At 40.4% G+C, this 21241-nt stretch overlaps 1 protein-coding gene across 1 annotated transcript in view; it reads left to right on the top strand.

Moving 5' to 3' along the window:
* Positions 1-19487, top strand: part of hpca (hippocalcin) — a 52327-nt gene extending 32840 nt beyond the window's left edge. Inside the window, exons 2-5 of the mRNA XM_086281465.1 lie at positions 2131-2299; positions 7694-7975; positions 12014-12119; positions 18876-19487. Of these exons, the coding sequence (XP_086137591.1) occupies positions 2204-2299; positions 7694-7975; positions 12014-12119; positions 18876-18973 (582 nt within the window). The 5' untranslated portion in view covers positions 2131-2203 and the 3' untranslated portion in view covers positions 18974-19487. The remainder of the gene's footprint in view (positions 1-2130; positions 2300-7693; positions 7976-12013; positions 12120-18875) is intronic.
* Positions 19488-21241: the final 1754 nt, after the last annotated feature.

Below are 21241 nucleotides of genomic sequence, written 5' to 3' on the forward strand. Positions count from 1 at the left end.
AATAACCTTCAAAACCTGACGCCCTTCAGAATCAAAGCAGCTCCAAGGTGTGAACTTGACAGGAAACACTGGCGTTGCGCCAAGTAAACTGCATTTTTCTGACAGCTGGCAAAGGGTCGAAAATTGCAGTGCATTCTGGGTAGTTGCCACCATGTTGGTGTTCGCTCAAAACCTAAACAAAGATGGACATCAACAGGTAGTTACTCAATATTCAATGCTGTACTGTAATGTGTTTTGTCTTTTTTCCAATTCGATAAAACACAACATTTCCTTATTATTACATACTAATATTTTGTAACCATGTAACAATTACTGTAGATGTGTAACTGAAGTGCAACGACAGCACGATGTCGGGACTGCAGAAGTTTTAAAACACGAAAGTATAAAGCTTTTGTTTGATTCAAGCCATACCACCATGTAGCTACAGCCTACATATAACTGCCACATTTGTAATGTAGCAAAATCCCTACGATGTCTTCAAGCCGTACATCGTCGGCTTCATGACCAGAGCAAAAGTCTTCCTCCACTCTGTAAAACACGGCTGTGCCACAGCAGTTCACCATTCTGATGACCCAAAAGCATCTTCAGTCTCTGTATTTGCTTTTTTTCAACTTGGATTTGCACGAACAATGGTCCCATAATGCACTTTGTTGGTGACGACACGATCCCAACCTCCGTCACATCCCAGTCCTCCCTCTGCAACTTTCACCAGACCCCAAACAGGAAGGACTCATAACTGATGGTTGCAGTTCCAGCGTCAGCAGGCTGGGGACTGACTATAAGAATTACTGTCAGTGCTCAAGCGTTTACAGTAAAGCCTAATTTTATTAGCCGAGTAAAGAGATGGTTGAGTGCGTGGGTTTCGCTTCTGCGATGGTGCAGCTCTCGCCAGTCAGTGATAAACACTACGCCGTCCACCTCAAATGCCCCACCAGCTTACTTTGACTTTGTAGAGGTCACGTAAACACAAACAGGCCCGCGCTTGTTCCCGCTTCTTTGGGCACGTACACGAAAAGCTGACAGCGTAATTACCGAGCTCAACCGAGGAGAAAGTGTAGGTCAGGAAGCGTCTCGTCAGAGGTGTTCAAGCCCCACTGATACTGTAATTTTAATTTGCATTGCCACACACACAGAAGTCACAGAACACTTTGATGGCTGAGCACAAGCTAATTAGTGGTCCAAAGTAAGGAAACAAAGTTAACAAGCACAAGTTTGTTGGACCTTTTTTTTTTTACTGAAAGATGTTACAGTGCAGAACTATATAAATGTTTGTATAGAAAGCTCTACCACAAGAAATACCACAAAGACATCATTTTAAATGAGGCAACCACTGCATTTCAACCCTAATTGGTGGCAATTTAAGGTATATTTAGTTTTTTTTTCCTACTGTTAAAATCTCTTACTCTATGTATTTAATCTTTAACCACTATTGCAATGTCCAAATTGCCTCCAAAGTACCTTCATTACATTATTAATAGGTAAATGAATCGGATTTTATACAAGTGATGTACTCCTTTTCTTAGTAATGGTTTTATTGTTTAGTTGAATCATTGAAATCGCATTTTGTGCAGCAGGTTGATCTGACATGAAGATTAGGAGATCTGAAGGCACACACCACACGGCTGATTTGACACACAGACACGCAGCTGGCTAAATAATCCCATAAAAATGTGATCAGTGGGCTAGCGCTTGACGTCACCGGGGCACGCTCAGGATTATTTAACGTTTTGCGACTGTGATGCGGCAGTTTAAAGACTTGCGTAACATCTCGTGTCAAACGGACTGGGAAACAATACCGTCACAAGGCTTGCTTTGATTCCATTAAAAGACTTTGTGTGAGTTGCAAAGCTGTGCTGTCTGTTTGGAAGTGTCTATGTTACTGTTCCATGGTTTGCCCGATCATTTTATTTGTTCAAGCAGAAAGCAGCTGCTGGTTTTAATTGTAGCCAACAGTCGACTGTGCGAATCCTCTCTTCTAATCCCTCATATGTTTTGTTTTTGTTTTTTTCGTCTGTTGCCGAGCAGCTTTGGTGACGTTGCGCTGTTTGCACTTCTCAATTGTCACTCGAGTTCACCCTCCTCTCTTCTTAATTGTTGCTGACCTCCCGTTTCCTTATCTCTGATTGACAGGTGTGAAAAGCAGCCTGGCTAGTGCTGTAGTCGCTGTTGTTGTCAAGGAAACCCAAAGTCCCATCCCGTTGCCATGGGGAAACAGAACAGCAAACTGCGGCCAGAGGTGTTGCAGGATCTCCGTGAGAATACAGAGTTCTCCGACCACGAGTTGCAGGAGTGGTACAAGGTGCACAATTCACACCCTGAACACTGTGCAAAAGTCTCGAGCCCGCCTTCAACTCTTTATACTCTCCTTCCAAGGAGCAAGACTTTATTGTAAATTTTTAAAGTGGTCTTGAGCAATAGTTCTCCAGGCTTTCTGAAGGTGTTCAAAGTTTTTCTTTAGACATTGACTCATTTTCACAGGAATGCTTTCTCTTGTTTGTTGAGCCACATAACCCTGACGTATGATTCATTCTAGGATAAAATGGCACCTAATGCCACCTAAAGGCACCAAACCTGTGTTGTGTCTACACATAACAGACCGCAGATCAGTAGATGAACAGTATCTGAAAGTCACATCCCTAAGAAACAGAACAAAATCCAGCAAAGACCTGACACAGGACCTGAGATGCCTGAGAGATTACAGCTGGCTCTTCAGCTGTATTTTGTGTATCAATGTGTACAGAGGAGGTCAGGATAGAGGTACAGATAGTCTGTGGCTGCATCCATCTGTAAAACATGATGGAGGCTTTGTCGTGGTTTGGGGCTGCATTTCAGACAGTTGTGTCAGGGATCTTTTGGATGATGATGGAAAAGATGGAAAAGTACTATCTGATTTTGATCCACCATTCAGTACCATCTAGAAGGTGTCTGATTGGCCACAGCTTCATTTTAGAGCATACAATGATCATAAACAAACTGCCAATACAGTAAAAATCCTTCCTGGTAGAAGAACTAACACAATGGAACACTTTCAGTCATGGATTGGCCTCCCCAGAGCCAAAAATCCAATGTTTTGAAGCAATGTGGGATCATCCTAACAGACAATAGAACAAAAGCCAACATCTAAAGAAGAGCTTTGACTGTCTTTCAAAGGGTTTGACGAACTATTCCCAAAGATACTTGATAAAATGATAAGGAAGCTGACCTAAGAGAGTTCAAGCTGCGTGGGAGAGTAAGGCTAGTCATACCAAATATTGACTTTCAAGCTCATTAAAACTATACAAACTTTAAATTTAAAGCTTTAAATACTGTATTTCTAATTGTGTTCCCACATGCTGCAATAAATTGCTGCATGAGAAGGAATGCAGAAAATAAAAAGAAATGGTGAATGGCTCAAAACCTTTGCACAGTACTGTACTATATTATAGCTGTAGTCTTACACTACTGTACTTCTAAGAGAAATACTGTATTTTTTTGTTTTGCAGATTTATATTGAATTGTATATAATGACAGATCTGGTATTTATATGGCATCTACATAAAATGGACCAGTAATACTAATATAACTATAAGAGGTATCGTTTGGCATAGATGTTTATAAAGCCGTACGATGAAGCCAACAGCAAAGAACCAAAAACTGCAGTTTCTCAAACGGCCATCTGAGGCTTGAGGCTCAACTTTAGTACAGAAATAAACTGCCCAGGTTCTCTGCATATGGCAACTGTGCAGGCGGGGTTTTTTTTTTTCAGTTCTTCCATTTAACATTATACAGGAATAAATGTTAGCTATTAATGAGGGTGGGGCAACTTTGAGTTACAGAATAGTGCTCACCTCAGGCAATTTATCTCTCTTAAATTCTCTTATTTGTGGTGTCGGTGCCTTTTGGAGCATATTCACTGAAGTTATCCAGCAAATAATATGGATTTCAGTTTGGTTATTATACAGACAGATTGTCCAACAAATCCATGATCCTGTGTTGTTTGTTGACTTACAATCTTTTATTCGATCGTGGGATATCTTGATGCATGCTCGATCATCCATGTAAGCAAATCCCAAAAGGCTGATTCTGTTCATCTGGACGTAGCGTTTTCACTCATCTGCAGGTTTCCTCAGCCTTCAGTGGGCTGGTTTCAGTTATTGTGCAAATGTACTTGGGGAAACCTGCAGTCAGCTAAGACTGAAGAAGTCACTTGGATGAGCGACGAAACGTTTCTCCGATTGAAAATGCTACGTGCAGATGAACAGAATCAACCTTCGTGGGATATGTTACTTGGCTTAAATACAGATACCAGGTATCTGTACGATCTACTCATACAATGCCAACTAAGCTTGCTAGTGTTAGCTGATAACACAACCATTTTTGTCAGATTCTTTGGCTATTTGGGAGCAACACAACTAGCTAGCAACTAGCTCAGGGGTGGGCAATCTCAGTCCACGAGGGCCGGTGTCCCTGCAGGTTTTAGATGTGTCCTCAAACCAATACAGCTGATTTAAATCTAAATTTGCTCCTCAACATGTCCTGAAGTTCTCCAGAGGCCTGGTAACGAACTAATCATGTGATTCAGGTGTGTTGACCCAAGGTGAGATCTAAAACCTGCAGGGACACCAGCCCTCGTGGACGGAGATTGCCCACCCCTTATAGCTGAACGCATTAGCAAACTAATAAAAGCAATAACCCGGAGCATAAAGATGAATAATCTGGTTGATTTAAGTAGATTCGTCACCTTGCATGTGACACAGCACAATCGGATCAATTGGTGTTAGAAAAATATTCAATGTTGCACCTTTAACTACCGTCTGAACAGCATGGCTTGAGTTATCATCTTCTGATATCAAAGTTGCATGTTTTAAAATAAGTCTCTTTACCTATTGTTTCTCCAAAATCAGAATCTTCCTGATCTTCAAACATTTCAAAAGTGCTTTGGATCCTTTCATTGTTGGTAAAAATAAGTCCTAAACTAGGCAAATATGTCACACAGCAGAGTTATGATTTATATCACGATTGTTAGGACATCCTTGCGTCTTCCGTACAGACATGTTTCTATCTGTGATCTGTAACACTGACAGCAGTCTTATCTCCGTCCACCACAGAGCACTGTCTAAACCCAGTCCTTTATTCAGTGGGGAGCTTAGCATTATGAAATGCCACAGTGACCTGACCTCACAAGTTATCTCATCTTATGCACATGGATATATGTGTAGTGGCTGCAGAGCTTTACACGTGGGTTAAACCTATGGAACAGCTGTGCGTGCTGTCCTGAATAAGAGTTGTACAAGTTAAAGCCCACCCCTCACTGACCTGTCACAGTGGTCACAGCTCTCAGCAGATCAACTGCTTCTGAGTGTGGGAGATGCTGGATGCTTCACTAAACACAGTGAAATTTTGAACACTGTCAATTAAAAAATATTTATTAGGAGCACAACCCTGCTGATTTTTCCCCTCCAGTTGTGAGTAGAAATCCCAGCCATCAGAAATGGTTTTGTTACCTCTTTGCCTCTATTTTAAAGGTCTTTGTAAAAGAGCTTTATTTCTTTTGAACAAAGACCAGGGATAGAAGTGACTTTTACCTCCCTTTTTTTCCTCAGGTACAATTCCGCTTTATCAAATGTGAGGGCTTGAATAGAAGATAGCGTTGGCTTTTCTGATCCAAGACTAAGCTCCTTTTCAAAATCATTCTTATCAGAATAAGAAGTTAAATGATTGAAAATGTTACTACTCAAAGTTTTGATTGAGAAATTTGATCTCTGACTGTTCTGATGTTTTGAAAAAGTTATGTTAGTTTCCTGGCTTCTTGCATATACAGTTGTGGTCAAAAGTTTACATACACTTGTAAAGAATATAATATAATGGCTCTACCGAGTGTCCCGTTATTTCTAAAACTCTGATTTTTCTCTGATAGAGTGATTGGAACAGATACTTCTTTGTCACAAAAAACATTCATGAAGTTTGGTTCTTTTATGACTTTATTATGGGTTAACAGAAAAAAGTGATCACATCTGCTGGGTCAAAAATATACATACAGCAGTGCTAATATTTGGTTACATGTCCCTTAGCCATTTTCACTTCAATTAGGCGCTTTTGGTAGCCATCCACAAGCTTCTGGTTGAATCTTTGACCACTCCTCTTCACAGAATTGGTGCAGTTCAGTTAAATTTGATAGCTTTCTGACATGGACTTGAAAACATGTGGACAATGCTGTTCAGCATTGTCCACATGTTTTCAATGGGGTTTAAGTCAGGACTTTGGGAAGGCCATTCTAAAACCCTTATTCTAGCCTGACTTAGCCATTCCTTTACCACTTTTGATGTGTGTTTGGGATCATTGTCCTGTTGGAACACCCAACTGTGCCCAAGACCCAACCTTCGTGCTGATGATTTTAGGTTATGTTGAAGAATGTGAAGGTAATCCTCCTTCTTCATTATCCCATTTACTCTCTGTAAATCACCAGTTCCATTGGCAGCAAAACAGCCCCACAGCATAATACTCCCACCACCATGCTTGGCTGTAGGCATGGTGTTCTTGGGGTCAAAGGCCTCACCTTTTCTCCTCCAAACATATCGCTGGGCATTGTGGCCAAAAAGCTCAATTTTTGTTTTGTCTGACCACAGAACTTTCCACCAGAAGGTCTTATCTTTGTCCATGTGATCAGCAGCAAACTTCAGTCGAACCTTAAGGTGCTGCTTTTGGAGCTAGGGCTTCCTTCTTGCACGGCAGCCTCTCAGTCCATGGAGATGCAAAACACGTATGACTGTGGACAATAACACCTGTGTTCCAGCAGCTTCTAATTCTTGGCAGATCTGCTTTTTGGTGATTCTTGGTTGACTCTTCATCCTCCTGACCAATTTTCTCTCAGCAGCAGGTGATAGCTTGCGTTTTCTTCCTGATCTTGGCAGTGACGAAACAGTGCCATGCACTTTATACTTACAAACAATTGTTTGCACTGTTGCTCTTGGGACATGCAGCTGCTTTGAAATGGCCCCAAGTGACTTTCCTGACTTGTTCAAGTTAATAATTCGCTTTTTCAGATCCATGCTAAGCTCCTTTGACTTTCCCATTGTAGCGTTTGTGGGCGTTTGTATCCAATGAGCCCTATTTAACTGGCCTAAGAGAAGTCAGCAGCTGTAGTCACTCATAATCACTCACAAGTTAAGAGGCCATGCTATGAAGCTCAGTTCACTGACAACTTTGTAAGTCACCAAAATTGCTAATTCATGTTGCTGTATGTATATTTTTGACCCAGTAAATGTGATCACTTTTTTCTGTTAACCCATAATAAAGTAATTAAAGAACCAAACTTCATGAATGTTTTTTGTGACAAAGAAGTATCTGTTCCAATCACTCTATCAGAGAAAAATCAGAGTTTTAGAAATAACGGGACACTCGGTAGAGCCATTATATTATATTCTTTACAAGTGTATGTAAACTTTTGACCACAACTGTATGAGCAACACAATGCTGAACTGCATACTGCATTTATTACAACAGCAAGGCTTTATAATAGAAGAGTCCAGGTACTAGACTGGCCTATCTGCAGTCCAAAATAGACACTGATCACCTAGAATTCAATGCATTTTATGCAGCATCCCAACTTTATTGGAATTGGAGTTGTTTTATATTATTCTATAGACATAAAGAAAAAGTTAAAGGTCTTATTTTGAACCCTGTCTCACCTAATATCTGCTTTTTTTAACCTCAGGGTTTCTTGAAGGACTGCCCCAGTGGAACCTTGAATGTGGAGGAATTCAAGAAGATCTACGCCAATTTCTTCCCGTACGGCGATGCCTCCAAGTTTGCCGAGCATGTCTTCCGAACTTTTGACACCAACGCCGACGGGACAATAGACTTCCGGGAGTTCATCATTGCCTTGAGTGTGACGTCACGAGGAAAGCTGGAGCAGAAGCTTAAATGGGCCTTCAGTATGTACGACCTGGATGGAAATGGGTATATCAGCCGCGAGGAAATGCTGGAGATTGTAGAGGTAAGCAAGGGAAGCTGGTTAGTTTTGGTGGAAGTAAACACTTCTTCTGGCCTCAGGTGCTGGTGGAGGGGTTGTCACATGTAGACCATGCGATTTCTCTCAAAACCTTCCGTTATAGCTCATTATGACACTTTTATTAGGGCCACAAGGTTACTGCCATTTAAAAGCAAACTGTTGTTGCAGTGCTATCTACTGCATTTAGCTAGGTCACACATCACATTTACCTCTTGACTGTATACGCTTACCTAATTGCATAGTGAGTTGATGTTGGTGGCATCTCCCCCACCACATAACCAACAACAAGCTAATTAACTCCCTTTAAATGGAAACTCAGGCTAGATAAAAAGTTAGCCATGGCAGTTTTGAAGTTGTAACACTGGAATCATTAGTAGCATCCTAGTTTGCGAACATGAATTAGAGTGCCTTAGCAGCTCACAGACACTTAGTATCATCACTAAATAATATAAATACTTGTGCAAAAATACTTTGTCATCTCCCTAGCAGGCCTTTATATTAGTGCTGTCAGCATTAATCTCATTAAAATGACGTTAACGCCATAACCGCGGAAAATCTCCGTTAGCAAGTTACCGCGGATCACCCCGTGCGTGGGGCTGCAAGGTGTCAGTAAGAGTAGTAAAGCACTTTGATTTATGGTCCATTTCAAATTCTAAATCCCCAAACCTGATTTCATTTTCATAAACACACATCATGCGACTGAAACAGGAATGTTCTTGAATAACTAATTTGATCTCACCAGGAGTCTCAGTATGTTTTCTTGCTTTTTCCTGCTTGTTCTTTCCATTGGTCCTTCAAATTTTCATCTAGCACATGGTGCAAACTACATTACAGTTTGTATTGATCAGCCAATCACAGAGATTTATACAATACTAAGAAAAGACAGAGCACCTTTAATAAATACTCCCATTAGTTATGTTAAGTAAGTTAATGCATTCATTTAAGTATGTGGATGAATGCATTAACTTACTCTAATAGGCACCCTGAGTGCAGCATTGGCACAGGCAACAGTTTGCAGGAAGGCTGTTAAGTAGTGCTGCATCTAATCCTTTCACTGTTGAAGAGAACAAGCAGAAGGACTCATATGTCAAGATATTGGACTGAGGATCTCGCTGTGTATTCTGTGTGTGTGTATGCACTTCTGGATTCTCATGGATTAGCAAGTTAAATTTAACTTGAGTTTATCCCTGAGTGTGCAGAATGCTAGGATTATCTACAGGCTCACTGAGGTTACACACCGTTAGGGAAAGGAGGGGACCATTATGTGCTGAGAGTGAGCAGGAGAGTGGAAGGGTCATGACTGAGGTCAGATTTGTTTTACACCACATTATCAGATTAATAAAAGCTCTACACTTTTGCTGATCAATGGACGTGTCCATCATTATAACCACAATTTCAATTTCTTGCATATTGTGAGTTGTATGTGGGTGTGGACACACAGGAAGGAGAAAAGGACTCGTGCAGATTGGTTAGATGGAGAGATCGAGGTGGAAACGACGTGCAGCAGGTCAGGGTGATTAAAGATAGATATTTGCTAACAAGCAAAAGTTTGCTGAGAAAATGGAAGGAGCAGTTTGAGGAGCTGATGAATGAGAGAATGGGGAAAGATGGTGAACTGGGAAGTGCAGAGGATTAGTAAGGAGGAAATGAGGGACAGAGGGCGGTGGACTTACTAACCAAATTGTTCAACACAATCCACAAGAGTGAGAGGATAACTGAGGAATGGAGAAGCCTGCTGCTACGGATTTTCAAGAGGTGTCATGTGCAGAGCTGTAGTAGTGATGAGCCAGCCCAAGAAAATATGGGAAAGAGCTGCTGATGCTAGGTTGAGAAGAGAGGTGACGATCGGTGAGCAGCAGTGTGGCTTCATACTGACAAAGAGCTCTACAGATCTGATGTTTGCTTTGAGAGTGTTGATGGAGAAGTGTAGAGAAGGATCTCCACTGTGTCTTTGTGCATCTAGAGAAAGCAGATTATAGGGTGCTAAGGAGTGTCAGGAGGGAGAGATGTATGTGAGGGTGGTGCAGTGCATGTATGAGAACAGCAAAGACATTGGTGAGGTGTGCGGTAGGAGTGGCAGGGAGTTAACCCTAACACTAACCAACATGGAGGTGGGATTACATCAGGAATGAGCCTCTTCCTCTCCAGAGGGTTGGTGTGACAGAGGAAGATGTTAGTGATAGGCTGAGATATTCAGATGATCTGCTGTGGGGAATCTTAAAAGCAACAAGCTGTGCCCTTCAGTGAATCCTTTACAGGCTATGGTGGAGTCGCTTTTTCTACTCTGGCACAATTAAAATTGGGTGACTTATTAACAAGTATCATAACTGCTCTTCCAACATATCTTTTCTGTGAAATTCATATTTTAGAGTCCACGTCTTTACTCATAACCTGAATTTGAGTAAACACCTGCAGTTCAATCCAAATGTGATTTTTATCAATTCTATTTTTTTGTGTAAACCTTAATATTCACATCCATGAAATGTGCTAAAGATATATAATCCAAAGTTGTAATACCATTTTGTACCACAAGATGGTGCAAAGACTCACTATAATATTTAATGTAACCAGCCAAATCGATTGAAAACTGAGCGCGGGAGGAAGTAAGAGGAATATCAAAACATCTCAACCATCTACAGTCATTCATCTCAACACAGTCAGTTGTAAAATGCTGCCCCCTGGTGTTTAAAGTTTTTTGTTTTCCTCAACAAATGCAGGGATAACGTCCACATCCCAAACCGTGAACTTGTGTATCACAAAACCCTGTTTTCTCACTAATTTTCTTATGTTCATTTTATTTTATTTTTTAACTTTCTAGCTACCTTAGTAAGTCAGCTTAGGACAATATTAATCAAATATTGAGCTAACGCTGGTTTGAATGCTGTTTGTCTGTCTTAATGATGGATGGATGCTACAATATGCCCTTAAAATGGTATAAAGTAAGAGTACAGCTGGGCTCCATTTCAACTTGAGCTGATATCTCTGCAGCAAAATCCACAGACATCTTGGACATAACGTCATCGCTGTTGTGTCTTCAGATTCTGTTGTGGTCCCGAGTCATTAGTGAGCCTTCCTGGGAAGCACATCTGAGGATACCTCTCATTACAGGGAGCCACCTGGCACACCTGTTGGCATTAGCTTGACATTCATTGTTGGTGAAAAGATAAAAGGAGCCAACCATGAAACTGAAGGGTTGTTGCACACTAATGATGGCATAGCTGAATCATCTGTGCTCAGACTTAGGGCAGTTAAAATACCTGATTATTTCTGTGTGCCTGACGCCTTTGTCACTATTTTTCTCCTTGGAGTTTTTTTCCCACAGTTTTTTGAAGGACGGTGTGGGCATGAGACTTTACAGTCAGAGGAGATAACATTTTAGAGCCAGTGTATCTTTCTAAAAAGCACAGAGGGCTCATTTCCTGCGAGCTCCCTGCCTCTGTGACGATGCTCCTGTGACACCGATCTACAGTTGCTTTTACACCCTATACTCCCAGCGGAGGAGATTTAATAGGCACGTAAGCTGATTTTAGATCTGCGCCTGAGGCCAGCTGATACTCGGAGCTTCTCTTGCAGAGGTTAATTTAATGCTATCAGGGGACGCGGCGTGCTCATATCGGTCAACAGATAAAGATGTATGAAATCAATAGTGTAAGCCCTGCTTGTAAGCCCTCCGTCCCTTTACCCCGCTGCCACATGTGACCCATGTCACCGTGGCGCGATGGAGCGATTCTATAGGCACACAAACGCTGCGTGGGTATTTCTGGAAAAGCTGCCCAGGGAGCAGCTCTTAGCATCAGGAGCAACAAATGTCAGTGAATCATGTGGACTTTCAGAAAGGCTGTTTATCAGCATCTTGAAAGCTGCAGTGACTTTATTTTTTTTAGTTCAGTTATGTTTTACTTCTTTCCTGCTGAGTCTCCTTAATGGGTCCCTGCTGGCTTGAATTCACTTATCTTTCTTGTTCTCCTGTCACCGCCCACCCAACCAATCTCTCTCTCCTTCTTTTTCTCTCTCATCTCTCAGGCCATCTACAAGATGGTGTCATCTGTGATGAAGATGCCAGAGGATGAATCCACGCCGGAGAAGAGGACGGATAAGATCTTCAGACAAATGGACCTCAATAATGATGGTGAGAGGAGGAAATGGCAAAAAGGAGGGTGCTGGGGAGAGACAGAAAAAGAAATGAGGGTAGCGCTGGGTGAATGTGACAAGATCATCTTTGAAATGTGCTAATTTTGTTGGGGACAAAAGACTTTGTACAGAATTCAAACAGCATATATGTGTCCAACATTTACAAAAAAAAAATGTGGCTTTCATTCACACGTGAAAAACAAACCATTTTGTGTGTGCGCGCATGTGTTTAATGAAAGCAATTAGTCTTTATGTGTCATCTTCTTGTTAGAATAGCAATAAACAGTGCAGATGAGGCCAGAACTATTAGCCATCGTCTGAAATTGTATTTGACTAAAGTATTTCCCAAGTGCTGTCAAACAGAGCAAGGGTTTTTAAACACAGCTCTTTGAAGGTTTGATTTTGGATTCTTACATTATTTTTATTTTTTTACACAAAAGCAAAATTATTTACCCCCCACCCCTCCCCCCTGCCGTTAATTATCAGCCCCCTGATGGTAATAGATACTTGTTGGTATCTTTTTTTGCTGGATAACAGTCTGCAGTCATTTGCTGTAGTCTCAAAAACACTTCTGAGCTCTCCACACTCCACATATTTTCAATGCAGTGCAGGTTGATGCAGCTTGGGGCTTTGTGACTTTAGGAGGTAGTGCTTCACCAGGAGCGACATATATTTTGGGTACTTGTCATGATGAAGGACAAAGTGCTGATCCAGACCTGGTTTTACTGCTGACTGCTTGAGGCTTTCTTTCAAAATCTTTACATCCTCCTTTCTTCATGATTCCTTCCACCTTCATGCATTTCTCAGTTCAAGATGTGCTGAAGCATCCTCACAGCGTAAGACCCCCACCACCGTGTTTCACTGTGCTGAGGGTTTTCTTTGGGCTGTGCATCCCTCCCTTCTTTCTCCAAACATAAGAAACACCTCTGTGGCCAAAAAGCTCTAGTTTCATCTAATCTGACCAAAGGATGTGCTTCCAGTACGCATAGTCTTTCTCCAGGTTGTCCTCATATGGAAAGAAATATGTCTCAAAAGAGTTGCAAATATGGACGATATGATATAAAGCATAAACTAAGATTCACGAATGTGTCCAATGATTTATCTTTTGCTCAGCTCACAAATCCAATAATTTTCTCTTTCAAAAACCTTTCTGTGCACAAAAATGTGTAAAACTACACGTACCATCTCTCGCTCACTCACAAAACGTGTGGCGAATTACCAGATGCGCACAGATCACGCCGCATGAGACTGATTTAACGCACAAATCCACAAATGTATGCTGCTTTCAAGTCCCAGTGTAAAACTGGGACATCTTGCCTTCCACTGTATAGTTGAGGGTTTGTTTTCTTTTTGTTTTGCTACCATTACCACCATTACACTAACATTAATGTTAGCCTGCCTTTATTAGTGAATGGTGACATTAACATTAAAGTGTTATTCCACATTATTTGCCTTAAATATATATTCAAACTATACAGAGATTAGTTAGCATACACTCAGTCCAGAGGATGATCCACAATGATGTACAATCGTGGTGTTCCATATCTGCAGCTGAGCACTGGCTGACTTTTCCCAGAGGAAGAACGTCCAGCATGTAACACCAGATTATTTAAACCACATATTAACCTTTATAGGCTGCTGTATAGTATCTGTAATTGTAAGTCATGTTTTCTAGTTTGTTTTTGTTAGAAAAAGAAACATCAGGTATACAGTGGAAGCCCAGATGTTCCAGTTTTACACTGGGACTTGAAAGCAGACATATTTCTATCTATATCCTTAGCATACTTTAATGTGGTTTGAAGGTGTGTCTTCTGCAGAAGAGCAGTTTTTCTTGGTCTGTAACCTCTGCAGGGTTCTAGTGGTTGTCTTCTTTGAGACTACAATTCCCAAAGTGGTTATGAGAGTCATCGTGTCTTGGCAGATGTTCTGGGCTCTTCAGAAACATCTCACACAAGTTTTCTTTCCAGAGTCTGAAATCTTTCCTCGCTGAAGTTTTTATACTTTGTGTAAATTGGAAGATAACCATGGTAACTGTAATTTTGTCTGATATTGTGTGCAAAAAGAAATAACTTCACAGACTATCACTGCCTATTGTTGTGCATCCTTTATGGCCTTGGCTTCTTCCAGCATGCACCAAATCCCAAAGCAAAAGTTATGTGAAAATGGTTTCATTGGCATGGGGATGTGGCTTTACTGTTGGCTGATTGACAAATATATTGGTTATCATTGGTTGACAGATCTTTGTTGAGATATTTTACTAAAAGCTAAACTTTTGGGTAGGTTTATCCTACCCAAAAAGCATTTCTAAGGCATTAACTGCAACTCTATGTATAACGTAAGCACAATGAACTGTGGGTAAATCTGCGAAGTCAACAACAAATTCAGACATACCAAAAGTGTTTGCCAAAGAGCCCACGTGTACGTAAAAACTTGGGGTTGGAACAGACATAAGCCCAGACTGATTTAGCAGGAATGCAACTCAAACTCTGTAAGTCTGAGAGTGTGGACATTGGGATTGGGCTTCAAACTCCATGACGCAGAGAAGTAAGGGTTTAAAGGCTGTAATGATGTAGCTGCACAGGAAGAGGCCAGCAGTAATAAAAATTAGAAAAATGTTGCAGTAACTGTCGAAATAAACACTGGATTGATTCAAATATGATTTAACCATAATTCTGACATAAAACACGAAAGATCGTTACATGATTCTGAATAAAAATCTTCCACTTGGTTCTAGTGTTGGTTCTATTTATCTAAAAACAGAAGAAAAATGAAGGCAAGAAATAAAATACAAAGAAAAGGAAGATGAATGGGATGTAAGGATCTGTACTTATGCCTTACCTACCTCCATTAAAAGCTAACTACATAATTGATGAAATACATATACAAGTCAAGTCAAGTCAAGTCAAGTTTATTTATAGAGCACATTTAAAAACAACCAAGGCTGACCAAAGTGCTGTACAGTAAATACAGATAAAAATACAATAGAACACAATTTCGTAATAACACCTCGCTGATAAAAATAAAATAAAAATATATAAAACAAATAAATTAAACCTTTCTAAAAGCCAATGAAAAGAGGTGAGTTTTAAGAGCGGTTTTAAAAGTTTCTAGGCTTTTGGAGAGTCTGACGTGAGGAGGTAAACTGTTCCACAGTCTGGGTGCAGCCACAGCAAACGCCCTCTCTCCCTTTGTCTTTAATTTATACCTGGGAACATCTAAAAGCATCAGGTCGGCTGACCTCAAAGATCTCCTGGGGCGATAAGTACTAAGGAGTTCTGACAGGTAAGAAGGTGCAGTGCCATTTAAAACCTTAAAAGCCAGCAATAAGATTTTAAAATCAATCCTAAAGGCAACTGGGAGCCAGTGGAGAGAGCAGAGAACCGGAGTGATGTGGTCTCTTTTTTTTTGAACCGGTCAACAGGCGAGCGGCAGCGTTCTGCACCAGTTGAAGGCGATGTAGACAGGAACGATCTAGGCCAGCATAGAGGGAATTGCAGTAGTCTAGCCGTGAAGTAATAAAAGCATGGACCACTCTTTCTAGATCGTTCCTGCAAAGGTAAGACTTGACTTTGGCTAAAATCCGCAAATGATAAAAAGATCCCTTAACTACAGAGCTAATTTGTTTATCAAGTTTAAAAGCATTGTCAAAAATAACACCAAGACTCTTAATGGAAGAAGTGCAATCGGAGGTTAGGGGTCCCAAAAAGTCAAGAGAGAAGTTGGGATCTTTAGGAAGCCCAAACACAATGACTTCAGTTTTGCTTTCATTAAGGTGTAAGAAGTTAAGAGTCATCCAAGTCTTAATGTCAGACAAGCAGGAGAGTAGCGGCTGCAAAGAAACATTGCAGTTCAACCTCAGAGGGAGGTAGATCTGAATATCATCGGCAAAGATGTGTACAAATACAAGACAGACTACTCTCACATGCTTGGGGGCAATTAGCTTAGCCTCGCATAAGAGCAAAAGAAGGAGCAAGTGTTTATCAGGTGGTTTCTGCTGGTGTAAAGATACACACCAAACACACATGTATCATTATACATATATATTCTATTATACATTATAGCATTAGTAAATGTTCAGACAAACTGTTTTCTGGTTGAAATTTTATGCTAACATAAGCTGCTACAGAAATGGAATTGTCAAAGTTCCTGAACAGAAACACCACAGCATGTATGTAGTGTTCAAGCTAGCATAAAACAATTACATGATCATAGCTAATGCTACTAATGGAGAGCTAACTACATATTTGAAGCTACACTAGTGTTTTGGTGCCACCATGTTTTTTTTGTTGTTGTGGTTTTGTTTCCTGCCAGAAGCAAAGAGCGCTAATTTATCAGCTATTGCTAGCAAGCTTGGCTAACTGCCACTACCCGATCCGTACCAGAAACAAGATCGGTACCACGCATGTGCAAAAGGTGTCTACTTCTGGCCGAAGCTTTTTACGATAGTTACGGGTCAGAGTATCTGTTAAGATGTTAAGAATAATAAGTATAGCTTAAAATGTTTGCAATAATGAAATATTTCAATATAATGTAGACAAAAACTAAAAATAAAACGACAGTTACGGATCAGGACTCCCCGATCCTTACTGAGCATGTGCAAAGTTGGACTGTACAAATTGGTCTACCCGATCCATACCGCCCATGTGCAATGTTTTCTTCTTCTTCTGTTTTGTTTAATGGCAGTTTACTCCCCAGTGTATGAGGATACTGCCACCTGCTGACCGAGTGAATGAGCCCTATTGTAAAATGAACTAGCATCATTACAAACGCGTGTTAAATTTGATTTAGTGATAGTCGTGTGTTTATGCTTGTCTGTGTAGAGAGGATTGTTGGAATAGTAATGATGATGTCAGCTATCACTGTCAATTGTCATTAAACACTTAATCTGACTGATGAATCTTCACGTGACATATTACTAAGTCAGTATTATTAGGTCTGTAATTAGGCGCCATTCTTCATACTTTACGGCGCTGTTGTTCAATTGTGGGACGATCTCTGTTGAGGAGAAAAGCATTAATTTGTTTGTATACGAATTATCCATTGTTTAAATGTCCCGGGCAGTCGAAAAGGAGGCAGAGCTGTTGAGAAATGCTATGAGCTAACTGGGCGCTAACCGTGTCACTCAAATACATTAACTGTTGCAATCTTGGCAAAGAGAGGAAGTGACGTAAGATTTGCGCATGCGTGGTACCGATCAGGTTTCAGGTACGGATCGGGTAGTGACACTAACAAGTAGCACTGATAAACTGTAAGGATACAATGTGCAGACACATTGGCTAATTGTAGTCTGATAATCCAATAAAATGCTTCAAAAGGTGCATTTTAAACAGCCCAAACACACACACTGTATATTCTGTAAACATACATTTTAATTCTGTAAAGTTGGCCATTTCACACGGAAATACCATTTTTCCCACTTGTATATTTGAGGAGGGCGTTGAATACATTAGTAGGTTAGTTTGGAATGTGCACTATCAACTAGTCACCAGCTGTAGTATTGTGTAGAACAAGCAAATATTTGTGGACATGACTTTGTTGAGGCTGACACACCTCTTTATCAGAACATTAGTTATAGTAACAGTGTAGGTACAGAAGCTGATACTTCTTAATCATACTTCCCTTGCTCACTCTTTTTCAGCATATTACCAGTGTTGGTCAAGTTACTTGAAAAAAGTAATCAGTTACTAATTACTGATTACTTCCCCAAAAAAGTAATCCCGTTACTTTACTGATTACTTATTTTCAAAAGTAATTAATTACTTAGTTACTTAGTTACTTTTTAAAAACACGATTTACAACCTGAATAGGTGATAAAGCAATAGATCTTTCAGCCCAATTCTACTTTTTCTACATAATCCATCATACAAAATGTAATCAAATGGAAAAGTCTCTTTTTAAAACTTGTTTTATCAGTTTTAATCTTTTAACTTTATGCATCAAGCAAATATTAAATTATATGCAACATTCTCTGACTGGACAAATTTGTTTAATATTTAAACCTATTTTCTGCACATTCCAGCACATAAAATAAAATATTTGTTTGTGTTTACACTCAGTCTTTCAAATAGATGCAAGTAAAACACAGCAGGAAATAAATAAAGTCAAAGACTAGCGGTCCTGTTGCTCTATTTTCACCTGTAAAGCAGGAGTAGGGTAGGCGGAGGTTTACCCTGGTGCAGGTGTGCCGCAGCGGTCAGTGGAAGAATCCGCGAGTTTCTCTGCGAATTTCCCATTACGTCGTAGCGCACTCGGTGCTTGCTTGGAGGTTTAGGGGGTTTTTTTTCGCTGTAAAAAGAAGTTTTCTTCCCACGCACAACGGATTCTAATATTTTTGTCACTTTTTATGGAATCAAACTTAAAGTAAGGTCAGTACTTCCACGCTTAAAAAGCTGCACGCTCATACTCTCTCCCGCACTCGATATATGATCCATTGTTGATCTGCACACAGCTGTTGTCACGAACGTCACACTTGCTTACGTCACTGTCATGAGACATTCTCGCAAAAAAACCACGGTTTTAGTAACGCAGCGTTCCTACGGGAAAGTAAAGGTAATCTAATTACCGTTTTTGCAATAGTAATCCCTTACTTTACTCGTTACTTGAAAAAAGTAATTGGATTACAGTAACGCGTTACAAGTAACGCATTACTGCCCATCTCTGCATATTACACACATTCATCTTCAAAATATCTCCACAAATTAATAACAGCATTTCTTTTGTTTTTGTTCTTCTTCTCTCCCTGTCTCTCCTGCAGGCAAGCTATCCCTGGAGGAGTTTATCAAAGGTGCCAAAAGTGACCCCTCCATCGTTAGGCTACTCCAGTGTGACCCCAGCTCGGCCTCCCAGTTCTAAAACTGCCCCTACTGCAACCTTCTTTTTTTTATCCACAACTTTGCTCTGTTGCTCTATTGAAACAGTCAATCAAATCAATGCATGATGGTTCTCGTCTCTGATATCTTTCTGTTGTTGTTGTTACTGTGTGCAAGGATGATAGAGGAGGATAAGGAAAGTCGTCACTGTCATTTTACGTTTATGTTTGGGAGAATGAAGGGACTAGGTATGACTGACAGAGACGCCTGCTAATGTTCCATAATATCTGTCTCTCTCTCTCTGGAGCGTTGGATTTCCAAGGAGCTTGTGACGGCGTGTGGATGTTTGTTTGTTTTTTTCTTTTTTCCGCAGGGAGAGGAATCAGTTCCTACTCCTACACATATGCACATGTAGATGTACATCATGTATATACTGTACGCCTGTATATCATAAGATAAAGTGCATCTGTCTTCATATAGGGGCGCACACTCTTTGCCATTGAAAGGCAGTATTATGTAGCGTAGCTTCCTGGTGGTCCATCTGAATGGGCAGTTTAAGGGGGTGGGATGGGGGCGGGGCTTGTACATCAGATTTCTTTTTTTTTTTTTTTAATTTAAAATGCTTTTTATTTTCCTTTTGTACATACTGTTTTCTTCCTTCATGGTTTATTTATTCAGTTTTTATTCTCATTATTGCGCTTTTACTTTGATAATATCGAGATGATCAAATTCCAGTTTACAGTGACGGAGAGAGAGAGAGAGAGACAAAACTAGTCGAGATTGACCTCTTTGTGGACTCGAGCGGAGGAATTCCTGTAAAATAACGGGATCCCATTTGTTGCATTTGATCAATGACACCAGTAGCACATATCAGTCGAGCCGCCATTTGTTTATATAAAGTATGGCTGTGCATTTGGGTCTGAATGCGTGTGCGTGCATGTGGACACACACACTGTATGCTTGAGGCTAACTTTTACAGTATTATCTTGTTGTGTTGTTTCTTAATTTGTAAGTATTTTAAAGTTCTTTAACGATGAGCAGTAAACTTAAGATAGCTGTAACCGTTCGCTATACTACTGCATGATCCTTCGAACCCGGCGACGACAGAATCCACAGACACAGTTTACGCACAGCGGTAACTTTTTGTAGCTCTTCAGCCTCCTCAGCATGGACCCCAGGCAGAAATGATTCGATATTTGTCTTGCTCTGGGACAGCACGGGCCTCCTACCCCCGCGCTCTCTTTTCCTCTGACAGACCGAGAACTCACTAAGGGCTTGTTCATCACTCTCTAGCTTAATGATTTTTTTATTATTATTATTTTTTAACCTCCTGGATTAGTCTGCTTGCAGAGCAGTTAGATGAAGGGACGTGTTTCACAAGATTGCAGCGAGTCCGGAAATGTGTTCTAATTTGGATCTGTTTGATCTTATTTATAGAGCAGAAAGAATGTTGAATATATTTTAAAAAATTTAAAATTATAAACTTGTCTCCTGTATCAGTGACAAATAAGTATTGTGCGTTGTTGAGGTTTTAAAAAGACCAGATGCAGTTGTGAAGAAGACCTGAACCTGAAATAAACATAGTCACTGGTTGCAGCACGGCCAGCACCATTCTCCTTTATCACGCCTTAAATGCCCCGATAGTCAGATCACTATTGCCCTCTTGTGTTTTCAAGGTAAAACACACACACTCAAATTGAAGCAATGGGACAAAGCTAACAGAAAATGTGTGGATATGGCGCATAAGGAAGTTGGACTCAAGGATATCAGTTTGTCATGATGGATTTTGTCATCATGGGTGTCGTGATGAGCAAAACACAAAATCACGTTAACGGTATTTCAATTGTTATAGAAAATAATGCTCTCGGTCAAATTTTTTGTCTTCTTTAATGAACACAGCAGGGAGGAGGTAGGAATGTAGTCATGAATTCATAAATACTCAAACAACATTGATATTTTATTTTTAAATATCAGGATTATTGTTAATTCAAAGTTAGCATGGCACCTCTGGCCTGTAATATTAGTTTCAATGGTGTGTTCTGCAGACAGAACGCCAACACGTTGTTGTCTCCTTTCAATTTTATCTTGACATCATTAGCCAGAATTTAGCTAACTTACTGAATACTACTGTAGCAGTGGGGGCTGAGAGTCGTCCTGGTGCTGCTGCATCTATGTGACATTTAACTAGTACCAAACACTCGCACAGGAGCTTCCTAACCAGCCGCACCTCTGCTTTGGGGATCCTTTAGTATCACTGCCTTCTGCTGGTAGGATAAAGAACAACAGTTGCTACTCTCTGATCTATTACAGT

The sequence above is a fragment of the Aulonocara sp. 'chitande type north' Nkhata Bay genome, linkage group LG22 (assembly GCF_057382095.1).
Source record: "Aulonocara sp. 'chitande type north' Nkhata Bay isolate Kocher_YH1m ecotype deep benthic linkage group LG22, A_spYH_male_GT1.1, whole genome shotgun sequence".
Lineage (NCBI taxonomy): Eukaryota > Metazoa > Chordata > Actinopteri > Cichliformes > Cichlidae > Aulonocara > Aulonocara sp. 'chitande type north' Nkhata Bay.